The 24,336-nt window shown below is 39.7% G+C and overlaps 1 protein-coding gene across 9 annotated transcripts in view; it reads left to right on the forward strand.

Annotated features, from left to right (window-relative positions):
* The window catches only part of Slx4ip (SLX4 interacting protein), a 189,698-nt gene that overhangs the window by 39,896 nt on the left and 125,466 nt on the right, over positions 1-24,336 (forward strand). Inside the window, exon 3 of one of the 9 annotated variants that reach the window (XM_076570722.1) lies at positions 21,130-21,246. The exons of the other annotated variants lie outside the window; for them this stretch is intronic. Within the exon in view, the coding sequence (XP_076426837.1) occupies positions 21,244-21,246 (3 nt within the window). The 5' untranslated portion in view covers positions 21,130-21,243. The remainder of the gene's footprint in view (positions 1-21,129; positions 21,247-24,336) is intronic. 9 annotated transcript variants of the gene reach the window in all.

A 24,336-nucleotide genomic window follows, 5' to 3' on the forward strand; every position in this document is an offset into this window, starting at 1 on the left:
CAACTGTATACATTTACTAAAACTTGTAAAATACAAAATTTGTGGTATGCAATTGTATGCTAATAAAGCTGTTGTTATTTATTTATTATTATGGTACAGAAGTTCAAACCAGTAGTCTTGCCAGCAGCAAATGTCTGCCATCCCAACACCAAGCAGGCTTAAGTAAGATTGTCTGTAGTTCATGGTAGCCTGTGCTGCATTGCAGGATTCAGTCTCAAAGCAAAAACACCAAAGCCCAAACCAACAGACATAATCCTCAGAAAAACAGGAAGAAACTCAGAGCCTCATATATGCTGAACACATACTCTTACTACTGGGCTACAGCCAGTCTAAAGCCGTTATTTTTATTAAGAAACGGGTTTATCCTGTGACTCACCTGACCAAGAATTTACAGCATCCTCCTGCCTCTGCCTTCTGGGTGCTGAGACCATGATCATGTATTCACCACCATGCTTAGCTCATAGATGAAGTTTCAGAAAATCTGTATTTGTTCAGTGGACTTTTTTCCAGGTTAAGAAGTCTTGGTGAGAATTTTCAGGATAGTGGTTATTTACTAGTTCATCTCCTTACCCTTTTTTTTTAAAGTATTTATGCGTGAATTCACTGAGGATGTGTTATGTTCCTAAGAGTTCAGGAGTGAAGAAGTACCATGCAGGGTGGCTAAACTGGTAGAAAGGCAGGGATGGAATGTTACCAGTGTTGAGAAGAAAAGGTACTGTTTTCTGCTTGAGCCTGGAGTTGAAGAGATAGTCTGTGTACCAGGCACTTTCCTTTATTTCATAGTCCCTGAAATATCCCTGGAAAAGTGGTGATCTTCAGATGAGGAAGAGGCTTTGGGAGCTGTCATATGTGGGTATAAATCTTAAGTCCTGGGTTTGTATGAATTTGGTTGTAGAAGAAATTTTGATAGGAAGGCATTGTATTCATACAAAAGACTCAGTGATGTTATCTTCCTTGGGGTTGATGATTAAACAAGTATATATCCAGGGCACCTCAGTCCCTGGTTACCAAAATGTCAAGATCTAAGGTAATGTGAATGGTCTTATATATTACTTGAATCAAGTTAGCTAGGTACATTAAACTTTAAACTCTGGCATTTCTTTGAAGACTTAAAAAATTACTCTTTTGAAAGAATTGTAGTCTGAAAGAACATTTTCTTCTTAGAACAAAGTAATGTCTGAATTTCTGCTTTCTAAATTGTCTTTAAAAAATAAAAGTGGTGTGTGTGAGTATGTGTGCACATTTGTGCACGGAGGCTGGAGATTGATATTCTATCTCCCTCAATCGTTGTCTGTAGACCCACTGAGCCTAGAGTTTACTAATCCTGCTAGAGAGGCTGACTAGTGAGCCCCAGGGTCCTCCTGCCTCTGCCTCTGCAGTGATGTGATTTCAGGCCCACTGTTGAAACCCTGCTTTTTTCTATTTCTTAGAAGACATTTTTTTTTAATCTTAGTAAAGAATGCAAATAGTTTGTACTTAAATGTACGTATCCTTTAAATTTTTTCTTTGACAGTTTTATACACGAATATAGTGAATTTTGACCATTTTTGTCCCCCTTCACCTGTTCTCACCCTCTTCTTCTCCCCTGATAGGAGATGTGCTTCATCCCAATAAGCCTGCCTCCTATTTTGATGCCTTTTTAAAATGAAGCATCACTGAGTTGAATTAGAGTTACTTGCATGAGCATGAGTTGAGGGGTTATTTGCTAGAGCATGGGCAACTTATCAGTAGCTACACTCTTAAAGAAAATTACACCCCCTGCCTTAGTAATCATTAACTACCCATACACCCTCAAGGGGGGGTGGTGGCTCATAAACCTTCTCCTATGCGTAATGGACTTTTTTTTTTTTTTTTTTTGATTTTTCGAGACAGGGTTTCTCTGTGTAGCTTTGCGCCTTTCCTGGGACTCACTTGGTAGCCCAGGCTGGCCTCGAACTCACAGAGATCCGCCTGGCTCTGCCTCCCTAGTGCTGGGATTAAAGGCGTGTGCCACTACCACCCGGTGCGTAATGGACTGTTGATGGTTCTATTCTTGTACAGGTAATTGCAGCTGCAGTGAGTTTATGTAGCAGCCATGTGGTGTCCAGAAGACAGTTTTGCAGCATTTCTTCCCGTCCCATGGTTCCCATGCTCTTTCTACTCCCTCTTCCTCTGTGTTCCCTGTACATCCGTGAGCATGTATGTAGATATGTGATATAGGACCAAGCACTCAACAGTAACTTATTTTCAGCACTTTGATCAGTTATGGTCTCTGGTTAACCTCTGCTTACTACAAAAAGAGCTACTACCCAGAGTAGCACAGATTTGGGTGTAACGTAAGTATTTAGAAGACAGTTTGACATGTCAGTCTTTGATTCCCTGCTTAGGTTTATGACCCACCCTACTTTTTTTACATTAGGACTATGGATTAAAATCAGGTCTTCATGCTGACCCTCCCTGCATACATTTTTCTATAGTCAGAAAAGAGTAAGTGTTGCCTGTTAGTTTGCTTGCTCAATTGATTTGTATCTACTTTTTTTTTTTTTTTTTTTTTTTTTTTGGTTCTTTGGGCCTTAGTATGTTACTCAGTAAACAGAGTTTGGGGTTAGAGTAGATTGCATGCCCTTCCAGCTCTGCATGTCTCTGCTCTCCATGGAAAATGCATTAGCTCTTGAAGGGTTAAAAACAAAAACAACAAAATCAAAATCTAGTCCAGTCCTCCTCACATCACAAAATAACTGCACTAACTTGTTAGATTTTCTGCAGTTAAACATAATGCCCAATTTTCCAAGGCCAGCTGTAGATCAGGATTCTAAAGGCCTTAATGGAAAACGGTGGGTAATGTGTTTGTCAAGAGGCCACTTAGAGAAATCAGTTCCATGTAATTTTTTAATACGGTTCTTTGGACAGAGTTTTTATGACTCACTATTACAGATGTCATTAATTTATAATGGAAAATAGTGAGACAATATGACAATTATCTTTAGACTCAAGAATACTTAGGCAGCCGGGAGAGTGATGATTGAATAGTTCCAACAGAGGCCATTTCAAAATGCTACTAAGCTGAAGACCTGTTGTGTGCAGTGGGCCTCAGTGCCTCTGAGCATGCTCTGTGTGCCAGCTAAGTGACAGAGTGACATCAAAGTCTGCTGGCAATTCCAGGACTTCAGTGTTTTCTCTGACTGATGGAAACCTACACACTTTGGCTTTTCTGGGAAGGTTGTGCTGCAGAGGAGGGAGGCCGTGGGCACAATACAACTTTGATTTGTGCTTCCACAGATTTCATCCTATACCTCCCTCTGAACACTAGGTATTTTAGAGATGGTAGCAAACCTATTGCAGGTGCATTACAGACATGGTTATAAGGAAGGAGAATAGAATACATCGGCGAACATTTGCGACCAGATGGGTGTAACATGAATCTTAAAAGGTCTTATTAATAAAAGCAAATCCGGAGCCAGGTATTGGGGTGAATGCTGAAAGATCAGAGAAGGAGAACAAGCCATAGATAACCTCACCTCGCCAACTTCTCAGCCGATCCTATTTCCTCTCAGTCCTCATCTGAATAGATCTCAGCTGAACTGCTGCTAAAAGACTAAAAGCTTAAAAGCCTCTAGTTCTTATCCTCACACCTTATATACCTTTCTGCTTCCTGCTATCACTTCCTGGGATTAAAGATGTGTGTCACCATACATGGCTATTTCCAGTGTGGTTTTGAACTCATAGAGATCAAGATGGATCTTTGCCTCCCAAGTGATAGGATTAAAGGTGTGTGTGCCACCATTTTCTAGCCTCTGTGTCTATTTAGTGGCTGTTCTGTTCTCTGACCCCAGATACGTTTATCAAGGTGCATACTATATTGGGGGACACAGTATCACCACAGATAGGTGACAGCTTCTGTGTACAGGGCTATTAGAGTGCTACGGTCATTGTAAAGTATGAGCTTTTGTGTGGAAGTCATGTCTTAATTTAGATAGAGCCTCTTACCTGTGCAGCCTGCAGTACCCTAAGAGCAGAGAAATCTGTAGTAGAAAAGGCCATTGGCCTGAATTGGGAGGTCTGGGTTTTGCCTAGATCCCGAGTAGAATTCTTTTTTAAGAGTTTATTTTTATATTAAAAAAAAAAAAAGTGTTGACATTCTTTTTTGTTTCTTGTGTTTTTACATTATTATTTTAATTGTTATTTGGTGTCTCATGCTGCTGATGTCATAATGAACTTGGGGAGATCAGAAGATAACTTTGTGGAGTCAGTTCTTGATTTCCACCTTTAACTAGGTTCTAGGAATTGAACTAATGTCACCAGGCTTGTATGGCAAGCACTTAGAATGTGACCTTATATGGAAATATGGTTTGGAAAGAGGTCAACAGAGTCATTTATATGGTTCCTATGGTGATATTTTGAAGAACTCCTTCAACAAGCCATGGGGCACCTAAGCCATTAGAAACCTGAAGAGGGGAATGGAATAGATTGTCCTTCACAGCCCTCAGAGAAACCAGCCATGCCAACACCTTAACTTTAGATGTATGGCCATGGAATTGGGGCAACTTTTGATGGTTTAAATCACCAGTTGTTGGCACTGTTATGGTGGCCTCAGGAAAGTGCAAACTTGATTACACAGAACCGCAAAACATTTGAACAAACTTCTCAACTTGAACTTCTGCTTCATAATTTGAAAAGTCAACTTTTAGAGTAGATAATGTCAGGACCTTCCTGTTCTGCCATTTGATGATTAAACTTCAAAAAGTGTGCTCAGTTTTCAGCAAAGTAATTGTAGTTGTATTTCTCAATGTAACTAAAATATATAAACATGCTGTTTTCAGTTCCTAATTTTGTTCTTTTCATTCAAGAGTCATTGATGACACTTCCCCTAAGCTATAGGATTGGGCAATTCTGTGTCTTCCAAGTTGACACTAAACAATGACAGCATGTCTAGTCTGTATGTGAGTATACTATGTATCCTAAGAACTTAGCACTCAAAACCATATACCTGCTTTCTTCTGATTAGGGGCTAATGGAACTTGGGTGTCATTTTGTGAGCTTTTCTTCACTGTACTCTTAGAACATTTTACTGCAAACATCCACAAGCCTACTTTAGAGTTCTCAAAGCAGCCACTGGGTTATTTGCTGGAAGCCTCACTTTAGCAGCAGCAATGTTAGGGGATATTTGATCACACTGTAAAACTCTGAGACTGTGTTAATACAATTAACCTTGGGTCAGGGGGTGGAGCCAGTGACTAGTTTACAAAAATTAACCATAGAGAGAGTATGGAGGACCCAGGGATATGGATAGAGAGATGCACAGGAAGGAGTAGAGTGGGACTATGATGATATCTTTTTGGTTTAGGATGAGTGGAGAGATGCTTCTCTTGCTGGGTCTCTGGCCAAAAAGGAAGGTCAACTGGATGCTTCTCAGCTTCTCTGATCTAGCAGGTTTTCACCTCAACACCTGACTCCTGAGTCTTTATTGGTAAATAGAATGATAGAGACTTAGTTAAAACCTGTATTTGCGGCAGAACTGGTGCTGGCAGGACTGGAAATCCCACTAGGCCGTGGTCTGAGCGATAGGGTGCTGACTGTGGGCTATAGGGTGCAGACAGTAGTTAAAATATGGGTAGATTCAGGTGCGGCTGCTAAGCCAACAGAAGAACAACACGCATGCTTACACTATTGAGTAATCAGACTTCTCCTAAGTTAGGCAGCTCAAATGGAGAGGCCTTCTTCCTTGGCTTGTCCATGTTGCAAGTGGTTCAGTGATACAAGATGAAGACTTTGTAGGCAGTGTTATCTCAGAGGGATACTGGGAGGAAATAATCACCCACCTCTGTACCAGTAGCTCTTCTTAGGAATCTGAAACACACACCATATCTCTGAAATAATGTACCCTGGACTTCAGGATAAAATTTAAAAAAAAAATTAAGGAAAGGACATTAATTAATTATCTTAATTCTAAAAAAAAAAATCAAATCATGTATTTGATTCAAAGTACAAATTTTTTATAAGATTTTTATTATTTTAAATTATGCACATAAGTGTGTATGGGAGTGTGTGCACGAGCATGTGTGCGTATGTACTTGACTGCTAATGCCCACTGAGGCCAGAGGCATTGGATCCCACTGGAGCTGGAATTACAGGTGACTGTGAATTACCCCAAATGGGGGCTGGGAATTGGAAAAAAAAAAAGTATGAAAAGTTTCAGTTTGCTCTTTTATCACGACCCTTCCCCAATTTTCCCAGAACCCATTCATACCTTGTTGCTCTGCTAGGATGCCCCTGCCCTCAGCCTGCCACCATGCAGAAACCAAGGGCCTAGGTAAGGCCCGAGGAGAGATTTCACAGGGCAGTGGGTCAGCTATTTTCTTTGTAGTCTGGAGAGAAGCGGTGAAGGTAAGGACATACTCACTATCTGCAACCAAGTTTAAATTGAATAAAGCTTATTGGCTTTTTTAAAGGATTACTGTTCTGCCTTCCTGAAGTTTTTCTAATACTTGTGGTTTAAATATTTTCTCTGATTTAAGTTTTCTGCTTAAGTTTCACCCACTCATGTACCTTTTATAGGTCAATTGAGGACCTAAAAAGTCATTGTTAATAGCTAATTCTAAGGCGGCTTTGATGAGTCACTTGTATGTCTGTGTGGTTATGAACACTTTGGAAAAGTACCCTCACTGTGAAAAGTCTTCAGATAAAATCACTACCATGCAAACCTACAAAACATGTGTTTTGAAAGGAAATTTTTTTACACTTTTAAATTGTGAGACATTTTTTAATGTTATAACTTTCTTTGTATGAGTATGTAAAGTTGATAATGCTATTTATAATTTATGTTGTTCTTGAATACATGATACTTATGGAAATCATTCACTTCTGAGTCTACGTGTGGCTCTTGCCCTCTGTAGGTTCTGAGTCTTCATAGAAACATCAACAGAGCAGTGGTAATGAGAAATACTCCATTTATTTTGATCCATGTGTTTTCCTGTAAAGTTTTTTTCTTACAGTTTTGTATTAGTTACTTTTTTATTGCTGTGATAAACACTGTATGACCAAAAGTAATTTATGGAAGACAGATTATTTTGCCTTATGGTTCTAGAGAGGTATGAGTCCATCATGGAAGGGAGACATGGTAACAGTTTGCAGGCTGCATGGCAGAAACAGGATCCGAGAGCTCTTTTCTTGAAGCACATGCAGAAAGCAGAAGGCAAGCTAGAAGTGACCCAAGTTTACACTCTCAAAGCCCACCCCAGGGATGCACTTCCTCTGGCAAGGCTGCACCCTAAACTCCCCAAACACCACCACCAGCCGGGAACCAAGTATTCAATGCCCTAGACTCTGTGGGTCCCTTTCTCATTCAGACCATCCCAGCTATGAAGACAGGATTAAAAATAAACAAAAGAGCCTCATAGATTCTAGATTAGGAGTCAAAGTTTCATAGACTCTTGGGACATCACATTGCCCAGGAGCCACCAGGTTTTGAATGTTTCTAAACCTAGCAGCACCCTTTGTTCTGGTGACTAGTTGTTCTGATGTTGCATTCTTTCCTCTTACTTTTTCCAGAGAAACTTGAGTTAAGAGAGGAACTAAAAACCCAACCTACCCATATTAGTGTTAGTTATTAGAAATAGAAAAGACTTAGTGAACCTGCAGTTTGAAATTACTGCTCAAACAGTGATTTAGGATTTTTTCATTCTTGTTTGTTCATGTACTTTGGTATCTTTTCTCCCTTTTCTCCTACAGCATGACTTATGATGGTAAGAGCCCATTTATGTTCATGCTTTGACTTGAATCCTGTGATTCAGTAGCTCCTTACTTGTTTTCTGCTGCAACACAGATGGTTTTCACTCTCCTTACATGTTCACTTCTACCTTCTCCCGTTTGAGACTATACAGTGGAAAGTGAATGAAAGACAGCATTTCTATCACATTGTTCTTAGTTGGCTCCACACTGTAAATGGCTCATTGTTACACACCTTGCTACTTAATCCTTCCTTCTTTTATTCTTTCATTCCTTCCTTCCTTTCAAATTTCATACATGAGTACAGTGCATTTTGAGGATATTCTTCCCCTCCAGCTTTTTCTGTTTCCCCTTACATTCCTCTCAAATTTATGTGCTCTGTGTGTGTGTGTGTGTGTGTGTGTGTGTGTGTGTGTGTGTGTGTGTGTGAGAGAGAGAGAGAGAGAGAGAGAGAGAGAGAGAGAGAGAGAGAGAGAGATCTGTCCTGTAGAGTTCAATTAGTGTTGCATAAATGCACATGGGTATAGGGATGGCCACATGGGCAAGTTTATCAGGGGGCTTGTGTTTGAAGACAACTAACTTTTATATATCAAGGGGCTTCTTCCTGGAGAAGACTCATATTCATATTCTCTCTCTCTCTCTCTCTCTCTCTCTCTCTCTCTCTCTCTCTCTCTCTCTCTCTCTCTCTGTCTCTCTCTCTGTCTCTCAATAGCTAGTGACTGCCTGTAGATCTTCATCTGTTGTGGGGCCTTACAAGAATTCCTTTTTCCATATGTTGACATGCCAGCTGGTATTGTCACTATGTAGGTACTGTTGTGATCTCATGGGCTTAACTTTGGATTTGTCTCTTCAAGTCTTCTACGCCATTTTCTGCAGTGTTCCTTGAGCCTTAGGTGTAGAGGTTGAATTGTAGATTTATCAGTAGTGGTTGGGTACTCATAGTTAGAGTTTCTATTGCTCTGAAGAGATACCATGACTATGGCAAGTTATGTAAAGGAAAACATTTAACTGGGGGTGGTTTATAGTTCAGAGCTTGGTGGGAAGCATGGTGGCATGCAGGCAGACATGGAGAGGTAGTTGGGAGTTCTACATCTGGATCTACAGGCAGCAGAAGGAGACAATAAATATACCAGGCCAGGCTTCAGCTTCTGAGTGAGACCTCAAAGCTCACCCCACTAATGACATACCTCCTCCAACAAATCCACACCTATTCCAACAAGGCCACACTTCCTAATAGTGCTGCTTCCTACGGGCCAAGCATTCAAACTTAGGAATTTTGGGGGACCATTCCTATTCAAACCACCACAGGTACCTCATGGTCAGTTGTTCTCTACATTTGACCAGTTAGGGAATTTCTGCAACAGTCTCCATCTGCTGCAAAAGAATGAGGGTGAGAGCTGTACTTCTCTGTGTTCAGAAGAATAAGTATTTAGAATACAGTTCGAAATTATATTGGTTTAGGAAAGTGGCAGTAGTGAGTTCTCCTCTAGGGTCCATTTTGAGTGGGCCTTAAGTTGAAGTAAACAGCTCTTGGTTACTCCCAAGATATTAATGCCACTATTGCACCATCTGTTTTTTTTTTCTTCTTTTCTTTTCTTTTTTTTTAAAATTTGAGATTATGTTGCTTTGGCTGGTCTGGAACTCTATGTAGACTAGGGTGGTCCCAAATTCACAGAGATCCTCTTGCCTCTGCATCCTGAGTACTGAGATTAAAGGTGTATTCACTATTCCCAGCTTCTAACTACCTTTTTAAGTCAGTGGTTTTCAACCTGTGGCTCTCTACCCCTTGTACAGGGGTCATCTAAGACCTTCAGAAAACACAGATATTTGCATTCCAATTCACAACAGTAGCAAAATTGCAGTTATGAAGTAGCAGCAAAAAAATTTTATGACTCTGGGTCACCACAACATGAGGAACTGTATTAAAGGGTCATAGCATTAGGAAGGTTGAGAACCACTGTTTTAAGAAATTTTGCTTTACTAGTTTACCTGAAACCTTTTTTTTATCTGAATTGAACTCATTCATCTACTCACTTCTTTCCTACCTTCATTCCTTCTTTAACTCCAGAAGTGATTTCTTTGATTAAATCATCAATCTTTCCTAATATATAGCAACTATACATATTTCCTAGTATAACATACGTTAGGAAAGATTAAAAATTTAATATGCACATATATGTTATATATATACATACTTATGTATACACATATCAATTCGATGCATAATTGATTAATAAATTTTCAAGAAGTCATCGTGTAAGCCAATGGCTGATACATTATCAGTATTATTAGGTTAAAAATTATAAGCATTTATATTCTCCTGTGTATGTCTCTTCAGTCTATAACTTTTGGCCTAAAAATAACCATTTTTATTTTGTAGTTATTATTCCTATGTATGTTTCATGCCTTTTCTATAAGTCAGTGTGTCCATACACAACATTTGGAATTGTTTTGGACATTTTCAAACTTAATACAGTTGGTATGTGCTGTGTGTAGTGTTATGCAGTTGCTTTTTCCACTCATTGTTAGGTTAGGATTGGGGAAGTCAGCATGTGGATGCATTTAACTCTGTGATCAGTCTGTTACATAGTTTTCCCTCTTGTAACTATAGTCTATTTACCTTTTGTAAAGAATGTTTAAGTTTTTCCTGATTTTTGTGCTGTTCTCAGCCATTTGCCATGGACATTTACATGTGTGTACACAGGGAGCTCCGGATAGAAGTTTTGGAATTTGCTAAACTGGAGAGGACCATTCAATCCAGCTACACTAGACACTGTACTTTGTTTTCCATAGTAATAATTTCTATGTCCTTCAGAATTTTTGTTATTGCCACATTTTTTGTCATTATTGGTCTTCTGAGTGAGAAATGAAATTATATGGTTTATTTTTATTGTTTCTCTTGATAGTTGGTTCATTTTCACTAATTTTCCCCCTGCAGATTATTTTATTTATCTCTTTGTTCTTTTTGTTGTTGAGGCTGAGTCTTACACTTTGCTAGGTTGTCTTGACTGGCCTAGACTTCATAATTTATTGCTTCATCCTTCTGAATGGTACCTCCTCTGACTTGCCTTTATCTTTTGATAGAGACATTATTTTGCATAGTGGTCTGTGTCTTTTATATGAGTTAATATAGAATCTCCAAAAAATTAGACCCCAAAAGGTACAACTCAGGAGTGATCAATTGCAGACTCTTAATGATTTTCAAAAATTGTTAGGAAACATTTCCAACTTACAGGCTATCATTGGAATACCGAAATTTGGACTAGTAAATTTGCCTAATACCCCAAAAGGGGACAAGGACTTAAATAGTCCAAGAGAATTATCATCTGAAGCTGAGAAAGAATTGGCTCTAGTAGAAAAGAAGGTCTGAGAAGTGAGAGTGTGTATCCCAGGTCTTAAGGGTCCTGGGGCATGTTCCTCAAAGTAGGTGTAGCAGTTACCTGCCACCTCACTAGGGGCGGTGCTTCAGGGAATGGCTCAAACAGCTCCCACTACAAAAATCCTAGCTGGTGACTCGGCTTTGTACTTGGTCTGTATGCTTATTGTGAACAAATTTTAAAGTTTAATATCTGGTTTACCAGTCTTTTATGGTTTGTGCTTTTTAAGTTTAACTGAAAAAAAGTATCTGTCTAGCCCAAATCCTAAATGTATCTCTTCTACTGAAACCCTGTTTTGCTTTGATATCCTCAGGTGGTCCTGGATCCCATTCCCACAGATCCAGGAGGACAGCTGTTTAGTATGTACATGGCTTCACATTCGTGTCTGCTTTTATTTAATGCCATGCGGAGAGCCAATTGTTCCAAAGAGAACTAGTTGTCCCCAAATAACGTACTCTTCCCCACAGATATGCAGTGCTTTTCTGTCTCATTATGCCAGTAGACATAGATATACTTGACTTACATATTCTTTTGCAAGATTTATTTTTATTGTTTTTAATTATGTGTCCCTGAATGTGTCACTATGTAGGTATAAGCATATAAGTGCAGTTACCCACTGAATTCAAAAGAAGGTGTCAGGTTCCCTAAAACTGGAGTTACAGATGGTTTGATCCATAAAACATAGGTACTGGGAACTGAACTTGGGTCCTCTGGAAGAGCAGTAAGCACTTTTTCTACTGTGTCATCTCGATATCTCTCCAGCCCCTTTCTTCCCTCCTTCCTGGGCCTGATAACTTACATATTGTTTTTGTCTTTCATTTCTTCACATGCCATCATAAACTCTTTTGATTGCTTTTTCATTGAGTTATTTTATTTATTTCAAGACAGGGATTTGCTGTATAGCCCAGGTTGTCCTGGAACTCACTCTGTAGATGAGGCTGGCCTGGAACTTACAGAAATCTGCCTGCCTCTGTTTCCCAAGTGTTGTGATTAAAGGTGTATGTCACCAGGCCTGACAACTTATAAACTGTTTTTGTCTTTCATCTCTTTACATGTCATCATAAACTAATTAGATTGCTTTTTCGTTCAGTTCTTAAGTATCCATTTTATTTTCTTTCTTTTTTCTTTCCTTTTCTTTCTGTTTTTTTTTTGTTTTGTTTTGTTTTTGTTTGTTTTAAGAGCAAGACACTCTTTGTAGCCCAGGCTGTCTTTGAACTTACGATCCTCCTACTTTAGCCTCCCGAGTGCTGGGATTACAGTTATTTGCCACCAGACTTTGTCCTATTTGTTACGTCTATTATGGTGTGTTATCTTTGTAAATGTTCTGCTTTTGTTAGTCCTTGTATTCCTGGAAATAAACATTACTGTAATTTTCTAGTATTAGAATTTAGAATTATTAAAGCTATTTTTTATGAATGAGCTTTATTGTTTGTGTTTCTATGTCTTTTTAATGGACATTTTTGTTACTAGTCTCATTAAAGAAGACAAATCCTCCCCTTCTAAGTATTGATAATAGCTTGTAACTGAATACAACTTTCCTGTGAAATCCTCTAAGCTGGTAGAGAATGAGAACATAGGATCTAATTTTTCAGTTTCTTCAACAATATTGGTTTGTATTTTAATATTCCTCCTGAGTCTTTGTTAGTAATTAATACTTTTCTTTATAACCATCAGTTTCATTCATGTATACAGATATATTTCAAATGATATTAGAAGAGCTGTAATTTTTTTTCCTGATTTAAAAAAAATAAAAAACCAAACATTTAAGGTTATGCCTTCCTTTTATGTAGTATTATTTATCTAGGATGGGAGTTTTTCTGATTCATAGATTTTTTTTCTAATGAACCAGAATTTATTTAAATTCTGCTTTCGTCTTCTTTTCCTCTTGCTTCTCCTTTCTCCCTGTGATCTGTCTGTCTACCTTGATTTCTTTCCTTTAGTCTATTGTACACTGAATGAGTTCATTTTCTTTTCTATTTTGTATTACAGAAAATACACACAAAAAAGGGTGGGAAGGATAAAGAATTAGAAAATAGTAATAAAATACAAAGTTTCAGATAGAAGTACATTTTTGATGTCTTTTGTACAGATGGTATTAAAGTTGTGAATAAATACATTTCAGACTTTATGGGAATGAATTTCAAATATTTTGCCACAAATACTGGCATATACCATGGCTACAGAATGCCAGTTAGCTTGATTCACTCATTCACCTTTTTATATCAAAATATCCTATTGTACCCCATAAATATGTTCAATATTTATTTGTTAACTTAAAATAATAAATACATATGCCTGTAAAACTATATCTCACTCAGCATGATAAGTTTTAATATTCTTTAATCATAGTTCATTTATAAATATTCTGTGATTGTACTATTAGTCCCTCTTTGATTTATTTAGGGTCATATCTTAAATTTCTTAAGTACATTTTAAGGACATTTTGGTGACTGGAAATGTTGGTTGGTAGAACACTTGGCTAACATGGGCATGCCTTGAAATTTGATCCCTAACACTGCAAGATAAACAAAACAAAACAAAGATTCGACACTTTTTAATTTAAGTGCCTACTTATATGTATGATAGGTGATTTGTTGAAGTTTTTTTTCTGACCTGGTATGTGGTCAGTTTTAAATTTTAATTTATTTTAGTTCTTATATATGTGTATATATGTGTGCTGTGATGGAGGGTGCCTTTGGAAGCTAGAAGTGGGCATCTGATATCCTGGGGCTGGAGTTCCAGGCAGTTGAGAGTCACCTGACTCAGGTACCAAGACTGGAACTTGGGGCCTCTGGAAGAGAAGCAAGTGTTCCTAACTGCTGAGCTATTTTCTAGCCCTGTCAGGTTTCTTTTTTGATCAGTAGTCATTGTATAATTGAAATAATTTTACTTTCTATATGTATTGAATTCAAGATTCCATGTTATTGTCAGATCAATTTTTATTTGCTTGCCATTAAATAGTTTATCTGATTTCTAGGCTTCTGACAGTTTTTCTAGTTATATGTCATTTTTATTACATTTTATCAGTTTTGCTTCCTGTTTCTGAAAGTTGGCATGCTAAATCTAAGTTCATGATTACCATCTTAATAGAATTTTCTGTTTATATTATCAGGTGTTTATTCTTAGTGACATGAAACCTTTTCATGGATTTGAACCTTTTTTGATTAAAATTTGTTAGGCATTTGTTTCCCCAGTTTTCCTATTTATCATCTTTAGGAACAATGGATTCTATCTATCTATCTATCTATCTATCTATCTATCTATCTATCTATCTACCTATCTATCTATCTATCTATTAATTTATTTGCATAGAGTAATAGTCTGTACTTATTCATAGGTTGCACTTATTGCAAATAGTAATAAAACAACATTGTTTTCTATTATAGTATATATTTTGTTTGATGTGTGTGGGTGCCTTTCCTGTATTCTGATTTTACCCAAACGTTTTGTATTTCCTGCTATGCTGAAGTCCCTTTTCTGTTTTAGGATCCATGTACAGTTATTCTAGTACTTGAGAGTAATATTTTCATTTCATTGTATAACTAAGATTATAAGCAGAAGAAAATTCATTCTGAGAACCACAAGCTAACAGATGTTATATCTCTTGTAGAGTATAAAAGCTGGAGGAGGACCTACCATTAGCAACTCGGCTCTGTCTTTCAGCTTGTCATTCCTTAACCCATGGACTTCACCTCTTTGTTTTGTTTCATGGCTACAGACTGGCCATTTAACTTTCAGATAGTACATCTGTGTACCAGGCAGGAAGAGATTGGGAAAGGGCAAATGGGAGAAGAGATATATACATTAAAAAGTCCCTTTTTGTTAGAAAAGGAACACTAGCCAAGAGACATCCATTTTGTGGTCCAGAGCTGTGTCATTTACTATCTGTAGCTGGGAGGAGGCTAGGGAGAAACTCAGAATGAGAATTGGGATCACGTTGTCTACAGAGCTATCTCTCACATGTATTTAGTGCACAAATTTTTCAACTCTTGTTATTTGGTATTTCTGTTCTTTCTATAATGTAACCTATACTAAGCACATCTTGCTTAAACATTAAACAACTTGCACAAAATGAATTGGCTGTTGATATTTACCAAGTACTTGGTATTCCCTTGTCCCCTGCTGACTTCAAATCCATTTCTGGGCCCTGAGACGACTTTCTGCATTATTTCATTTTACCTTTGGAGTACCAGGCAAACACTATTTATCACTGACCTGTATCTCAGCTCAGTTTTCTAAGTTTTAAACCTTGTTTTATCTTATGCTTACAGTAATTTGTAGATGGTTTCAAATTTTTTAGTAGGACCAGAAGGATGCTTCAGAATAAGGACCTATGTATTATGTTGATTGTAGACTCTTTGGTAATTATAACAAGTTTATTTCTGTAACAGAATTCACAACTGGTATTGCCATTACATCCTGTTTTGGATTGTTCTCAGAGTCCAAATTTTAAAAAGTCCATATTAAACCTATTTATTTTTGAAAATCATCCAATATTTAATTTTGCTTTAGACAGTTTTATCATCGGCTGCCCTGTCTAGACAATAACAATAGCAATTCTCACTTGCCTGTTTTCTTCTAAGTGAGAGAAAAGAACATAAACAATTAGATGCTAAGTTCTCACTGAGAATCAAAACTAAAAATGAAGTATATATTTCAGATAGTAAGCCATCTCTATTCCTTAATGTGACTCATCGTTAAAATGTGAATATCTTGATTAGGAAATAACATTCAGTTTTGAAACAGATACATAGATGCATACTTTGCTTTATTCAGTTCTAGAATATTCTTTATATTAACTTAAAATTGACAGGGTCATGAGTTTGAAGCCAACCTTGCTATATAGTCAGACCTTATCTCAAACAAGAAAACAAAATTACCCTCCCCCCCCAAAAAAAAGCAAAGAGAAGACTTTGCATTTATGATATTATCTATCAAGAGTTTATGACTTTTTTCTTTCCCTTCAGCTAAATATATATATATATATATATGTTTGTAAGACCTACCATTATTACATCCTTTGCTACTCCTTATACCCCATGTTCTTATTTTGGGATTTTCTTCTATAGCCAGCACTGTTTTGAGATAAAGTCCTTGGTGAGGATGCTTCTGAACTCAGACATCAAATGTAGAATGTTTGAGGCCAGCATAGATAAAGACTGTATTTACACCAGGATTGTGCATAAGTACCAGCTGTTCATTTGGTAGAGCTTTCTTTTCCACTGGCCTGATGCTGTTGGATGAAACCAATGGGTGGTTTTTAAATGTGAATTATACCTAAAAATAAATCATGAAAGGTTCCATACAAAGTACAAATTTGGTTATATATGCTTACATTGATGGTCACTAAAACAGGTGAAGATATTATAGTTGCTCTGTAGCAGAAACATGCATGTTTATAATAATGTTGTTGTTTGTTTTTGCTCTTTGGGAGGCCTACTACCCAGCTCCTAAGTAAATTACACAGGGAAGCTTATTTTTTTTTTTTTTTTAATTTTTTTTTTATTATTATTATTATTATTATTATTTTACAACACCATTCAGTTCAACATAATAGCCACAGAATCCCCTGTTCTCCCCCTCTCGCCCACCCCTCCCCCCAGCCCACCCCCCATTCCCACCTCCTCCAGATCAAGGTCTCCCCCGAGGACCGGGGTTGACCTGGTAGACTCAGTCCAGGCAGGTCCATTCCCCCCTCCCAGACCGAGCCAAGTGTCCCTGCATAAGTCCCAGGATTCAAACAGCCAACTCATGCAACGAGCCCAGGACCTGGCACCAATGCACAGCTGCCTCCCAAACAGATCAAGCCAACTGACTGTCTCACCCGTTCAGGTGGCCTGATCCAGTTGGGGGCCCCTCAGCCTTTGGTTCATAGATCCTGTGCTTCCATTCATTTGGTTATTTATCCCGGTGCTTTATCCAACCTTGGCTTCAACAATTCTCGCTCATATAAATCCTCTTCATACTCACTAATTAGACTCCCAGTGCTCCACCAGGGGCCCAGCCGTGGATGTCTGCCTTCAGATTCCTCAGTCCTTGGATGGGGTTTATGGCATCACTATTTGGGTGTCTGGCCATTCCATCACCAGAGTAGGTCAGTTCCTGCCGTCTCGCGACCATTGCCAGCAGTCTTTTGAGGGGGTATCTTTGTGGATCTCCGTGGGCCTCCCTAGCTCTCTGCTTCCTCCCCTTCTCACCTTCTCATGTGGTCTTCATTTACCATGGTCTCCTATTCCTTGTTCTCCCTCTCTTTTCTTGATCCAGCTAGGATCTCCCACTCTTTCCCTCGACTGTCGCCCTTCATTGTTCCCACTCATGACCAGGCTATTCATGTAGATCTTGTCCATTTCTCCGTGTCTTGTTTTGGGGTCCCGTTTTCCAGGTAGCCTCACTGGTGATGTGAGTAGCAGTCTAGTCATCCTTGTTCCACATCTAGCATCTTCCTACTACCCAGCTCCTAAGTAAATTACACAGGGAAGCTTATTTTTAATTATAAATGACCAGCCTTTAGATTGGCTTGTTGCTTGCCAGCTTTTCTTAACTTTAAATCATCCCATCTACCTTTTGTAACTAGGCTTTTTCCTTTTCTTACTTCTGTATATCTTACTTTCACTCTTACTCTGTGGCTGGCTGTGTGGCTGGGTGGCTGGCCCCTTTCATCCTCCTCCTTCTCTTGCTCCTTCTTTCTTCTTGTTCCTCTCAGATTTCTCCTTCTGTATATTCTCTCTGCCTGACTGCCCTGCCTATCCTTTCTCTTGCATTGCTTTTGGCTGTTCAGTTCTTTATTAGACCATCAGGTGTTTTAAACAGCAAAGTAACATAACTTCACAGAGTTAAACAAATGCAACATAAAAGAATGCAATACATCATTGCATCATTAAACAAATGTTCCAGAGCATAAACAAATGTAGCACATCTTAAAATAATATCCTACCACAATGGTAATAATGACAATGGTAAACAGCAGTCTTTTGCACAAGTGCTAAAAAACAAGACACAGACAAGAATTGCTGTCTTGTGACCTTCTCTGAACAGGAAGAACTTTGTTAGACTACTATATCCTGTTGCTATTCATCTAGACCTACTTCCAGTTGAGATGCTGAGAAGGTACATACATATGTATATGAAATGAACATTTAAGAGCCAGGCATGATGACCCTGAGGATTGGGTGTTTAAGACCAGCCTGGGCAGCATAGTCAGACCAGACACTTTATCTCTTGAGTAAAGCACATAATCTTCTTCCACTCATCGGATGGCCTTAAAGCTTGGACCCCAAGAAAGGAGTTTGGCCTTTTGAGTGCCCTCAGGCCCAAGCTTACACCAACAGCTCTTTTATCTCCAGCGTCTTAGTTTGTCCGGCAGATTTCAGAATTGATAGGCACTAAATTGTTCCCTTGCTCTCCCTACATACACTCACATCACCACCCTGCTGCTTCTGTTTCTGGGAAGAACATTGAGAACAGGCGGCCACCATGCCTTCCCTAGTTGTTTTAACTTCACAGATGTCCTCTTAGCTAGGACAGAATGGTCTCCTTTAAAGCTACAGAGGAAATCACTCCAATTTATATTTGAGTTTCATTTACTCTCTTTAAACCCCTAAGACCAGTCCTTTCAGCAATGATGCTAGTAAGTGATAAAGGAGCTGGAGCTGCTTTGAAGAGAGGCTGCTTTTATCCCTGAATTAAATCTGTCCTCACTTAAGTAACCCCTGACAGTTCACATTTACCAAACTACTTGCTGACACCTGCGGCAGTATGAAGCATTTATACTGCAGTGGTACCCTAACTTCAGTGGCCAGACTCCTCACCATACATACTTCAGTCTCCACAGAAGCCTCCTTGTTTCCCTCCCTCTTGATGGCTGCCACTGCACTTAGTCCTGTGGAGGGCTGCCACTGCACTTAGTCCTGTGGAGGGCTGCCACTGCACTTAGTCCTGTGGAGGGCTGCCACTGCACTCAGTCCTGTGGAGGGCTGTCACTGCACTTAGTTCTGTGAATGGCTGCCACTGCACTCAGTCCTGTGGAGGGCTGCCATTGCACTTAGTCCTGTGGAGGGCTGCCACTGCACTTAGTCCTGTGGAGGGCTGTCACTGCACTTAGTTCTGTGAATGGCTGCCACTGCACTCAGTCCTGTGGAGGGCTGTCACTGCACTTAGTCCTGTGGAGGGCTGTCACTGCACTTAGTTCTGTGAATGGCTGCCACTGCACTCAGTCCTGTGGAGGGCTGCCACTGCATTTAGTCCTGTGGAGGGCTGCCACTGCACTTAGTCCTGTGGAGGGCTGCCATTGCATTTAGTCCTGTGGAGGGCTGCTAGTGCACTCAGTCCTGTGGATGGCTTGCCACTGCACTTCCTCCTAGAGACTGGTGGGCAGAGCTGTCAAAGACTTTCTTACTTGCCATTCATGAAGACTCCAGCTCCATCTCATTGTCTTTGCTATTGCTGCTTGTCACACTCCTCCAGGGTGCTCACAGTATGCCTTCTTTCCTGTCATGTGATCTTTCCTCAGAAGCCTGTCTTTGACCACCCCCTGGACTGAGCATCTCTACCATTTCCTGGTCTCTTTTCTGCTTTGTTCCTGTCCAGTGCACATGAACTGTTTACTAACATGACATCTATTTTACCTTCCCCTCCTCCATCTTTATCATAGCACAAACTTCTCGAAGGCAGGGTTTCTTTTTTTCTTCCCCTCCCCTTCCCTTCCCTCCCCTCCCCTTCCCTTTGCCCTTCCCTTACCCTTGCCTTCCCTTCTCTTCCCTCCCCTTTACCCTTGTCTTGCCTTGCCTTCCCTATCCCTTTCCTCCTTTCCCCTCCCTCTCTTTCCTCCTCCTCCTTTACCTCCTCTTCTTCCTCCTTCTCCTCCTTTTTAACCTCATTTATTTCCTGGTGTGTCCTTAATATCTAAAACAATTTCTGGTGTATTTTAAGACTTTGGTGTGTTTACTAATATGTCCTAATAACATTTCAAAATTGTTATTTTGCTTAGATTTCATGAATTTGTAATCTTTGTTGTGATTAGGCCTTGGCATTGAATTTGAGACTAGATAGCTTGTTAAGGGTAGAAAGTACTTTTGACCTTTCCTAAATATTGTTGGCTTTATTAACTGGCTTGTCCTAGAATTGGGGATTCAGGTCCTCAAATTCTAGAGTGTGGTTAAGTAAAGTCACGTGCTCCCCTTTTTCCTTCCTCTCTGAAGCCCAGTAGTGCTAGAGGAATGGAGAGATTAGCTGTGAATGGAGAATTCCTTGATAATACAGTAGGAACCACCCTACTTAAGGAATTGCTCTGGTCCCTCCAAGTCCACCAGTGAGGCAAATTTAAAAGGCATGGAAGTTACCCACATCTGCCACATGTAGAGGCTGTATCTGGCTTTCAATCCTGTCCTTCCCAAGGTGTCTCCAGGGTTCTTCATGGTAAGCAGTACTTGGGCAGTGTCAGAGGTGGGAGCATTGCAATACTCAGGGACAGTGTCAGGGGTGGGAGCACTTCAGATGCTTGATGAGGCTAGGGGACTGGAACATTTCTGTACTTTGAAAATGTAACATTGAGCTTAAGTTTCTCTCTGAGCACAAGAAGCTATTAGTAGATATGGAGAAATCCCAGCAGTTACAGGACCTCTGCAAGGCTTCTGGGGTTTTCCTGGCCCCAAAGATGGCAGCCGTGATGGAGGAGGTCATGTTAGATGGCCTTGCTCTATTCCTGCAGGGAAGAGTATGCAATACACACACATCCAGCAGGGCTTAGGTAACCAGAAGTGTGGCGGCTCCTTACCCCCAAAGTGAATTTTAAAGTTCACTTATTTACACTGTTCTCATAGCAACAGGAAAACTCTTCTGACCTATAGCCACAGAAGACTCTGTAAAAGAAACTGTAGGAGGAAAAAGTAATAATGCCAGGAAAAAAAATTCACTGAAGTACCATTCTTTCACTTATTCGGTCAACTGAGAGTAACAGTGTGTGCATTTGGCAACCAAAAGGGAAAGGTCATCGCACGTTGCAGCATGAACCTGCCCACATTACGAGATTTATTTTTTTGTTTACACACAGAGTACTATGAAGGTCCTTCAAATTGAAAACCATTAAAAAAAAAAAAAAAAAAAAAAAAAAAAAACGTGAGAACCAGCAGTGCTCACTAACCTGAGGCATTTGGGACTTTGAGGAATGGTAAGTGCAAACAGCCCAGAATCTAGAGACTGTCCCGAGCATTAAACGCTAGACTCTGGGAATGTGAACATGTCTTCAGTTACACGGATGTAGATAATTTTTCTTTCTGTGAGGTCTCTTGTCACTTCTATCTTGTCTGGACAGGGTGGAACTTCTGTGTAAATTCTATTTCGAGCTTGAAGAAACACTAACTTGTCAGCCAAAAGCAGTGCTGCTTGGAAAATGGCAAAGACACAGAGGATGGGGTCTGTCTTCTCCTTTGGCCTGGCTGTGAACTTGGGGCCTCTGCTCTCTTGGCGCTTTCTGGGAGGGTGCCCACGGCCTGTGTTGAGCCACTGGGCCAAGTTGAAGTAAAGTCTCTTGTTCTCCTGTTTGTCTTTAAGAACGGTGCTCAGTGACTGTTTTGTAGATCTTTTCTATCACATGACTCTGGGCTTGGAGTTACTGAACACTGACTGTGCTCGGCATATTTCTGTAATTTTGTAAGAAACCTATAGGTTGAAAACCTTGTCAGCCTTTCCTGTTCTCTCTCTCCTTCTTGTTTCTCTGCTTAATAATATGCATTGCTACACAAGTTCACAGACATATAACCAAGCTTTTTCAATTATTTTTCCTCCCAAACTGTATTAAAATAAAGAAGGCATCCTCCACCCCCACCCACTTTAAACCTGCCTGTTTGTGAGTTCTCCTGTGGTAACATCTTGATTCCCAGTTTGATTGTGGAACTTCATAGCCAAGTGTGTTGCATGCTGCCTCACTTTGTACTCAGGGTTATGATATTGAAACTTCAGGACCACACACAGATAGCAAAGTCTCTGGCCACTTAAGCATGTAAACAGTCTGGCTTTTTATAAAGTGGAAAAATATTTCTTGTGCACTATTTTAACATGATCAGCATGTTGAAACTTGGTGTGCAACTGTGTCAACATTTCCTTGGCTCTGAAGAGCAAACCTGGAGAGAGAGCCTCATGGTAACATATAAAATGCAAGCTGGTTTGTTTACTACTGGGATTTAGGCTGCAATTACAGTCTGAAGCAGACTTCCAAACGTGGAATACAAAATAAATGAAATACATTTTCTTAGCATTGTAGTTATGCTAGGTAAATAGGGATTCTTTTACAGATGACTAATACTCTTTCAGAGAATCAGAAGGAAACAGAGAGTTCAAGTGCTGTGGTGCTCCTTCTTGGCCCCACATCAGACCCAGCCCCGTGGGGTCTTTGAGGTATCTGTGGCACACATCCCGAGATGTGTTGGATTTGTTACTACCTGCTGAGCATGTGGATTAAATGGGCAGTTTTCTCTTCTTGCTTGTTCCCACTCTCTGGTCAACTGGAGGAAAACAGGTAGTAAATTAGCATTCAGGGAAGCAAGCCAGAGGGCACTGGCAGTTGCTAGGAAGTGGGTCTATTCCATATCAAATGTTTCCTGAGACACTGTTAAGACCCTCAGGTTGGTGAACAAAGCATACATTTCTTCCCTTAATGGGACTCACACTGGAGTAAGGAGATCCGGCTATGAGCAGTAACCAAAACAAACGCTCAGATGATGGAAGCTGGTAGGTGGCAAGTCTTGCCTAGCAAGAAAAGTAAAGCAGGTGAACTGTATCAAGAGTGGCATAGGGGAAGCTGATTGGTTTTGATTCTGTTTTTATTTATCCAGTTTATAAAGGCACAATTAACAAATAACATTCTGTATTTTCAGTACTCATTGAGATGCTTTGATTATCAGTCGTATTTACCAGCTCTCTCACCTCACACAGCTACTATATAGAGAGAGAGGGCAGGAGATCTCAGGAGAAGTTAAGTAGGACAACCAGTAGGAACTCACTGAGAGGACCTGAAGAGGTGGGAGAGTTAGCTCCACACCATCTCCTTGGTTCTAAACCTGTAGGAGACCAGTGTGTTTGAAAAGTGAGGAGACAAATTGGGTGGGTTGGAGATAAGGGAACGTAAGTAGGGGATTCTCCCAGATGAGTAAATCAGCTTGAAAAAAGCTCTTGAGTTGTGTGGTTGTGGATGTTCGGGAAGACTTCTGATGTGGTCATGATAATTTGAACTGACACCCAGAAGTTACCAGGAGCTTATTATATGAACAATCTGGTGTTCCAGGCAGAGGAACTCTAAGACCAAAGGTCCTAAGGGTGGAAAGGGAGAGAAAATGAGGTGGGAGAAAAAGAAGGATCATGCTAGTGAAGTTGTGATGTAGGGGTGGGGCTCCGCCCTGGGTGAAACCACTCATAGAGTGATGCTGTCTTCTACTCGGTCTTCTCACAAGATGTCAGAGGAGAAAACCATGCAGGATAAGCTGAACATGCATATAAATGCTGCAGGTAGACAGATATCAACCTGCTTCTTTCACTATACAATTCTAGTAGTGGGATGCATGTATCAAAAAGTAGACATGATTGCACTGTTTGACAGGATGGTCATATGTACAGATGATTTGGTGGTATGACTGGGGAGACATGAGTCTGTTATCTTTTCAGATATTTGGAAAATACAATAGCAAAATCCGAAGAGTACCAAGCCAATACCTTTGTATTAACTATCCAGGTTATGTAGTAGTTAGCATTTTGGGATATTTGCTTCTAGTTTTTAAAACCTTTGTTTCATCTTAAAAATTTTATTTGTTATTACTCTTTGTATATGTATATATGTGTGTGAGTGCAAGTGTGTATGTGCCAGGGCACTGTGAAGACCAAAAGACAACTTCCAGGAGTTGGCTCTCTTCTTCCACTGTGGGACTTAGATTGAGCACAGGTTGTCAGGCATGCGAAGTAAGTGCTTTTACCTGCTGAGCCACTTTTCCAGCGCTAAAATTTAGTTTTCTCTATGTATACATTTAAGAACTAGAGATATGTACTCTCCTTTAAGCCATAATCACACCTGTATCTACATAAACATTAAAGTTTTTTTTTTAAAGATTTATTTTATATATTTGGATGTTTTGTCTGCATGCATGTCTGCATACCAGAAGAGGGCATGGGATCCCATGGGACTGCAGTTATAGACAGTATTGGGAATTGAACTCAGGGCTGCTGGAAGAACAGCCAGTGCTCTTAACAACTGAGCCATCTCTCCAAGTCC

Source organism: Peromyscus maniculatus, chromosome 4 (genome assembly GCF_049852395.1).
Source record: "Peromyscus maniculatus bairdii isolate BWxNUB_F1_BW_parent chromosome 4, HU_Pman_BW_mat_3.1, whole genome shotgun sequence".
Classification (NCBI taxonomy): Eukaryota; Metazoa; Chordata; class Mammalia; order Rodentia; family Cricetidae; genus Peromyscus; species Peromyscus maniculatus.